At 37.9% G+C, this 8667-nt stretch overlaps 1 protein-coding gene across 1 annotated transcript in view; it reads left to right on the top strand.

The window, feature by feature from the left end:
- Nucleotides 1-840: 840 nt before the first annotated feature.
- suclg1 (succinate-CoA ligase GDP/ADP-forming subunit alph) overlaps nucleotides 841-8667 on the top strand; it is a 25213-nt gene continuing 17386 nt past the window's right edge. The window contains exons 1-5 of the mRNA XM_010779924.1: nucleotides 841-966; nucleotides 4153-4269; nucleotides 4438-4650; nucleotides 5137-5194; nucleotides 5757-5840. Coding sequence (XP_010778226.1) covers nucleotides 841-966; nucleotides 4153-4269; nucleotides 4438-4650; nucleotides 5137-5194; nucleotides 5757-5840 — 598 coding nt within the window. The remainder of the gene's footprint in view (nucleotides 967-4152; nucleotides 4270-4437; nucleotides 4651-5136; nucleotides 5195-5756; nucleotides 5841-8667) is intronic.

Below are 8667 nucleotides of genomic sequence, written 5' to 3'. Positions count from 1 at the left end.
CCTGAAGCAAACCATTATGTGACACAAAAGGCAATTGCTTATTTTGGCTATTAGGAAATATGTTTTGCCGCTTGCTGGAATTTTTTAATAGGATGATCTAACTTTCTAAATGTTTGAATTTCTTACTTCTTCAGTGCAGCAGAGTGGAGTCAGCAAGACCCAATAGGTGTACAAAACGTTCCACTTTTATGTTTGATCCTTAAAGGTGGGGTAGGTAAGTTTGAGAAACCGGCTCGAGATGCACTTTTTGTTATATTCAATGGAATGCTCTTAACATCCCGATAGCAATGAATATCTGAAGTGCTTTTACAATAAATCCATGAAAAAATCTCATCTGTGGAAGCCGTGGCACTGTAAAAAGCAGGACCAATCATTTTAGCCGGCCCGGCTAAAATAACTGGATGGCCTACCTGCCTGTCAGCCTTCCATCTGTGCACACTTATCTCGTGCCCTCATTGGTCATGTGTGTGTTGGAGGAGGGGCTCTGTAAGGAATTGGCAGACTTTTTCCGGCTGTGTATTTTCAAATTCTAGCGCGCTCGAGCTGGTTTCTCCAAAATTAGCTACCCCACCTTTAAGCACTTTCAATTATTTCAAAAGTATACTGTTAAAACTTTTAGGAATTTTGTTCAGTCTTGAATGTATTCATTACATAATTAAATAACACAATAAAATAAGGTTGCTTCATATCTTTTTTCTGGTCCCATATTTTAATTGTTATTTAACATAATCCCTTATCTCTACAAAATATCACTCAAAAAGGCAATTACTTATTTTGGCTATTAGGAAATATGTGTTGCTGTTTGCTGATATTTTTTAATATGGAGATCTAAATTTCTAAATGTTTTTATTTCTCACTTCTTCAGTGCAGCAGAGTGGAGTCAGGCACTGTTACACAGCCTCAAGACCCAACCTCTACATCAACAAGGACACAAAGGTCATCTGCCAAGGATTCACAGGGAAGCAGGTTTGTACTGACGTCTTGTTACCATAAACAGATGGGTTACTGTGATATTTTTGTGAAATCTCAGTTTTTCCTTCACACACACACACACACACACACACACACACACACACACACACACACACACACACACACACACACACACACACACACACACACACACACACACACACACACATACACACACACACACCTGGTGACCTACACACACACACCTGGTGCTCTACACACACACACCTGGTGACCTACACACACACACACACACACACACACACACACACACACACACACACACACACACACACACACACACACACACACACACACACACACACACACACACACACGGCTGCTCGATATAATTTGAACAGTATCTTTTTAACTGTTGATTACCCTGAACGTCTAATTCAACTGAAAAAAAAATAATGCTAAAATAAATGATATATTTAAATAAATAATAAATACCAATAAACAAGATCAACAAATATTTTGGAGCGCACTTCCACAAGCTACTAATCATATATAGATATGATAAATACAAATAAATTAGAACAAAATAAATTAGATGAAATATGTTGCAGTGCACCGTCACAACTTAGCAAAGCAAAATAATCGTTTTTTTCGATTATGTTGTTTTCGTAATTGTGGCAGGCCGAAATCGTAATTGCGATTCAAATATGATTAATTGCACAGCCATAACACACACACATGAACACACACATGAACACACACACGAACATACATACACACAAAATATTCTCCCTCCTCTCAAAAGTCATGAGGGATTATAAAAGTTTATTATTTCCATAACATGCTATTATTTTCACCTTGATTTCCCTGTAGTGTTTACTAAATAATCTAGATTTTTGAAGTTTATTTTATTTATACAGCAAAAATCAATGGGTTTAATTATAATATTTTAAATCATCATTAAGACCCTCAATTACAATTAGGAAAAATATTTCTGTGGCCTCAAACACACAAATCAGAAAAAATAATTACGGTACAAGATCCTATTAAGTGAAATATGTTAATATATGTTAATAATTATTAAATAAATATCAAGTATATATTACTGTGTCAACAACTAGTCAATTTATTTTTTATGTTATGTGCAGTATTATTTATGATAATATTCATGATATGTGTGAATGCTGACATTCGACCTTGGATCAGTTCATTCTGTAGTGTAATTGTTGTAAGATTGCTTTGCCCCCTATTGTCCCGTAGAAAGTCATTTTCAGTTGTTTATTTCAGCTTGGAAAAATCGATTTTATTTTGACTTTTGTTTTTCCCCCCATGACTACCCCGAGTCATCGGTTTAGTCAATAATTATACATACCAGTTAGTTTTCAAGAGCATGAAAAAAAGCTGAAGTGAATCACTTGAACTGTATCCAGTCAAGCAGAATAAAGGTGTTGGCAAGTGTGTTCAACAAGCCAGAAACGTTGACTTTACAGATTTATTCTCCCCCTTCGGTCCTCACGCACATTACATTTTTCATCTTCCATTTTCTCTTCAACATAATAAAAAGTTGTTAAATATAGCTCAAGTGAACACTCCGGGTAATTAGAAAGGGATGAGAAATGAAGCAAGTTCTATTGAGTGCACATTATGGTGTCTCTGGCTTAATAAGCAAGCCATTTTTCTAATTTATTGTCTTAACATTTGCGATAATAATGGTGCAAAGTTAGTAGAAGGTAACGGAGTATATTACAATGTTTGGGAGAAAATGCTGATTCATGGCTTGTAATTCCTCTTAATAGCCCAGTTATACATTAAATATGAAGGTCCTTCATTTGCTCTTGTGATTTTGACCCTTGCTACTTTGTCTACATTGGTTCAGCATCTTCAGTAATAATTAACAGACTTACATGATTTGTTCACCAGAAAATCTATTGACACTGACCTCATTTTCTAAGGAAGGTACAACTGAGATTCACTCACAAAATGTTACCTCCTAAAAAGCACTATACCCTCTTGAGGGCTATTACTGCTTTATCTGGGTTTTTTTCATTTACAAGGGTTCCTCATGTTTTAATTAGTACCAAACACTACGAAGGGCAAGTCATAGGCTGAGCTTACTAGTGTCTCTCTCTGTAGCTACCCACATTAAGGTTCTCACATACGGTTTCCACTGTTATCCCTTAATGTGTTCTGTATGAGCTTGTTGGGTCTCCTCATAGAAGCTGTACAATGTTTACTTTGAAAGAAATATTCCAACCATAATATGCTTTAGTTGAATGACTAAAGGTCAATAATGAAAACCTAAAGTCAATCTATTTTGTATGAAAATATTCAGAATATCTTGAGTGTCTTTTTTGTAATACATTCTTCCCCTTTGGCTAATGTCTGGCAAAGTAATTTTTCTGTGAGTTTTCTGTTTAGCCTCCAGTGAATATGTGAGATACAAAAGTTGAAACTAGAAGTTTCTTTGAAAAACTAATTACAGGACATTCGAAAATATTTGTTTATCTTATTTGTTAATGGAAAAATGACTATTTTAAAAATGGTAAGGTTTACTCCAGTACAAGTCAGGCTATAGTGTTCTATATTAAAGGTACTTCTGTTTGAAACAAAGTGAAAATGCAGTGCTATCCTGCACCTTAACGAGCATGACCACATTCACAGGGTTATTTGTGCCAATAATGACAACTAAATTAAATTGTGGCAATATAATCTATACTTTTTATCCTACAAGGAACTTGTTAGGTTTACACACTTTAAGGAAAGCTCCCATGTGAAGTTAGTAATTAGATGTGTGTCTGGACATTCATTTGCCTCATGAATGTATTGATCAAATCTTTCAAATCAATTTACATGCAGGTGACTGTATGTCAAATATCTTTGGAAGATATTTTAAAGTCTTTTAAAGTAAAGAAAATCCAAAGCCGCTTTAAATCTGTTTTTCCAATATTTTGCTAGGAGATTAAACTAAGCCTACATCATTATTTATCTGACAAGAACCTTTCGATTTCTCCTCATTGAATATATATTTACCACTAGCTGAATCCAGCCTTGCTTACGCATCCATCCCTTTACCCAGCAGCTCAGGTGATTAATCCTGGATGGCAGCCTATTTCCTCCTTCCTCTCTGTCTGTAATGATATCTCAAGGTTGGCGCTGCAGAAAGCGGCTGCACCTCACTCCATTACACTCATTCACACGCTGCCTCCTCTCTCCCTGCAGGGAACGTTTCACAGTCAGCAGGCTCTCGACTATGGCTCGCAGGTGGTTGGAGGTGTTTCCCCGGGAAAGGGGGGGAAGACACACCTGGGGATGCCCGTCTTCAATTCAGTCAAGGAGGTATGTGTGACTCATTATCCATCTATGGGTGTCCCTTTTTTATTTCCCTGTATCCTGTGAAGGACTGCAAAGCTTTTACATTTTAAAGAAACATTAGGTGGCACTATTTCATAACTTTTAGAATTCTCATTATTAATGCACCACCGATACCTTTATTGCTCGCCTCAGGCAAAGGAGGGCACAGGGGCAGACGCCACCGTGATTTATGTCCCCCCCCCGTTCGCGGGAGCAGCCATTATCGAGGCCATCGATGCCGAGATCCCCTTGGTGGTGTGCATCACCGAGGGCATCCCCCAGCAGGACATGGTGAGAGTTAAACATAGGCTCCTGCGCCAGGGCATCACCCGCCTCATAGGCCCCAACTGCCCAGGAGTCATCAATGTAAGCACGCACACACGCACACGCACACACGCACGCACACACATACATACCTTGTACCATGTACACCATGTAAATACCATGTATTTTCTTATGTATTTGTTTGTAGCTTAGAGACCTGAAAGGACAATCTTCCTCTCGAGGATGCAGTAGAACTATTGATTTTAATGCATTTGTTTTGCTTTTATTTTAAACTCTTTTGATTAATGTTCAATGTTAGCAGACAAATACAATGTACAACTTAAAATAAATATATAATGTTAACTTTGTTTTAAGCAGTGAATGCATGGCAATTCAAATTAAAGGAACATACATTTATAATTCTGTTTGTTATTTTTGTTTCTCTGTATTTTTAATTGTTCTGTTTCTTTGAAGTTAGCTTATGGTTTAGAGAAATATATTGTCCTGAAGCACTCATATCAACAATTATTCATCATAGTAATTGTTCTTTGGTTTCATTAAACATTTAAATGTGTATCTTTTCTGCAGCCTGGTGAGTGCAAGATCGGGATCATGCCAGGCCACATTCACAAGAAGGGAAGAATTGGTGAGTTTTGCTAAATTGTCGATGAAATTAATAAAATGACAAACTTTAAATTCTTTGTTTGGGTCTTTTAAGTATTTCATTTATACATTCAAGCTATGGGAGATTTGTATTTAGGAATATTAGTTGAATAACTGCCCACATGTTTAAGTCTATAGATAGAAACGACTGAGGGAATCTTGAAGTCTAATGTTTCAGAAAAGACTAAATTATATTCATATACATTTTAGTTTTTCCAAATTAAACACCGTCCTTAATTTATTCTTAAATTGAGCTTCTGTTCTTGACAGCTTGATGAGTGTGTGCTGCTGTTGACCAGTGAACCTTTACAATACGTCTGTTTTTATATTAAATCGACTACCGTTACTCCCAAAGCATAGATACAACAGCTGTTACTGAGCTGCGATCTCTTTGTCTTTGCTGTCATGATGAAACGATTCAGTCAATGTTAGACAGAAAGTGACATCTACATTATATCATTTTATCACCCCTGACTGGAGCAGTGATTTACTTTTATTTTACAAGAAATATCATAAAATGTGTGCTTGTAAACATTTCCTTTCAGGTATTGTGTCTAGATCGGGTACTCTTACATACGAAGCTGTGCATCAAACGACACAAGTGGGCCTGGGCCAGTCACTCTGCATTGGTAAGTAACCAATAACCTGGGGCATATTGAATTTAAATTTAGCACACAGTAACACAGCTCTTAGTTTTATATCCAGGCGATATTAAAACAAGCACTTAGCTGGGACTGAAAGAACAAATTGATCCTGATACAGTGGATCGCTTTATGGGTGCTGGAAGACGACACGGAGGAAATTGAACAGAGAATAATGGAGGAAATTTCATTTAAGTATGTGTAGCATTTGGCTTGGAGACAGGACGGTCACTTTATCCCAGGCACTCAACATCACATGCCCACATTTAATTTGAGCCTCTTTGTGAATGTTGGCAAGACCCAAGGCCTGAATTATAAGACATGAAAAGACGGCTGTAGTGATGTTTCCTTACATCCGTCTTCAACAGTTATGCTGAGGGGGATACAAACTTTCATTACAATTCCACTGAGGAAGAAAAAGGAAGGTGAATCCACTTAAGTCACCTTGCACCAAAACTCGACGCATTTCCCTTTGTATTGAAAAGCAATTAATAACTTTACGATCGTTGCTCAAAATATTTCTGTCCAATGGAAACATTGAAGTAGCTGCCATCTTTGAAGGGCACCATTGAGATTAAACAAACTGATCAAGCCCTCAAATTTCTTTGTTCTGAACATCTTAAAGCAATTGCGTCTCATCTACTGTGGTTCCATTTCACATTATAACATGAAGTTCAAAACTGACAGACCTTTGCTATAAAGTATTCAATGAATATTGTCAAGAAGCTAAGAAGAAACTATTCATGGAGCATGGATTTCATAAATGCTTTTGAGCTGCCTCTTTTCTTCCTTTTCATTATCCATTTTGATGAGTGAACCTTAATTTCCTGAAGCAGCTAAATGTTTTAAAACCTAATCATAATAGAACAGGTTCTGTATGACTTGCAGGCAATACATTAATTTCTACAATTCCCCACTAAAGATGTTGAATTCATATTACCCTACCTTTCTGCCCCACAATCTCCCCAGCCTTGTTCCTGTAACTTACTGATGTGTTCTGTGGATCGGCAACATGCCGTTTTATAGCTCAACCTGAAGCTGGGACATTATTTAGAACAATGTTTCTTGCTGTCAGAGGTGAATCTCAATAACTGAATTCCTTCACTCATCTATCCTCCTTATTGTCATGCTCAGTGAAAATGATGGGCTGAGCCTCTACCATGGCTGTTGTTGATGTTGCAGTGCATACTGGGGCTGAAGTCGAATAGTCCATTTAGCTTAGGAACCTTCCTAACTGAGTGAAATGACCCGGAAGTCCCTCAGTGGCAGCCATGATAAGTGCCGTTTGAATTCTCTAGAGCAGAGGTGCCCAGTACGTCGTCGACTGCGGGGGCAATGCTGGTAGATTGCGAGTCATTCATAAAAAAAAAAATCCAGCTCCGTTAAAATAGACAAAACAGGTTTTGATCCCTCCTCCCTTGGCCTCCCTGCCACTTAATTCAGGAGTTTACTTGATTGACAGAAAAAGCTATCGCTTTCCAGTCTGTTAACCCAGAATGCAAAGCGAAACAAAATCAGTCAAGTGCCGGGAAAACTCAAATTAAGTTAAAGAGACAAACAACAAAATGAGTGCGGGACCGAGCAAAAAGCTAAAGATATACCACTTCCACCCAGAATGGGAGGAAGAATATTTTGGTGTGATGTCACATTCAAAGGTTATTTGCCTTATTTGTAAAGCAAGCGTCGCTCTGCCAAAGAAAGGTAACGTGGAGAGGCATTATCGGAGTGTTCACCTTCAACTTTGGAGGAAAGGAATAGTACATATCGTCCCACGGGTGTGAAAACAACCCCGAACACTCGATGAAAACTTTACTGTTCGAGTGGCTCCAGGATGGTTGCTTTTATTTTTGGGTTTCCCAACACTTATTGTGCAAATAAATATGTACCCTATGATGTTATCCGACGATTTTTGCTGATTAAACTATTAGCTAATTAGATAGCTGATTACTTTGCTAATTACCTTGATAAGACGGAACGTGTTAAAGAGTTTGCGAGAATAAATCGGTAGTTGACAAATCTAAATCGAACTCCAACAAAATCCGTACACCTTTTGGATTGTTACTTCCTGTTATTCTACTTATGAACTATGTTTTTATGTATATAATAATTTAATTGATTTGTCTAACACTTGTTTTAATGTAACGAAAAATAAAATTAATTTATTTTTTAAAAGTGTAGTTATTCTTATGTTGTTACAAAATTGTTTACATAATTTATTAGACTACCTTTCTTGCCATTTGTCTTATCGACTTTGAAATTGTTTTTATTTCTCCATGAGACAATGGGATTAGTAATTGGGTACAAACATATTAACTCAATTGCGGCACACAACCGACGATCGTATGTTTTGTGGACTGCACCTTTGCGTAATGAGCACCTACCCCGATGTCGCGATGATCGTTCTGTCAGCTTGCGCACGTAAGGAGGCAGAACTTACACCCACGTGAAAACGATTTACAATCTGTTAACGAACACATGGTGGCAATAGTACGATTTGAGAGAGTGGCGTAACAGGTGGAGTTCTGCCCTTGTATAATTGGGTGTGGAACCTCCGCGAAGAGAGGCGGTAGGGGTGGCACACAAGGACGTATCGTCGGCTCACACACATTGACGGGGCGGGGGAGCGTGTGTCTGCCCCCGCCTCTCTAGAGCGAGACTTAACCTTTCTAGCTTTTATGGGCTGGTATCTGCGTAATAAAAAAAAAACGTAACAATCTTTGCTGCAACCGCTGTGATTCTGACGCTCTATTAAAGACCACGTTATTATGTACTGGAAAAGAGAAAGAGTTGAGCGATGACCCTCCCTCAGCGACCA

The sequence above is a fragment of the Notothenia coriiceps genome, unplaced genomic scaffold (genome assembly GCF_000735185.1).
Source record: "Notothenia coriiceps isolate Sejong01 unplaced genomic scaffold, NC01 NC01_scaffold00020939, whole genome shotgun sequence".
Taxonomy (NCBI): Eukaryota; Metazoa; Chordata; class Actinopteri; order Perciformes; family Nototheniidae; genus Notothenia; species Notothenia coriiceps.
The sequence above is the reverse complement of the archived record's forward strand: the minus strand, read 5'-3'. Positions and strand labels throughout refer to the sequence as shown.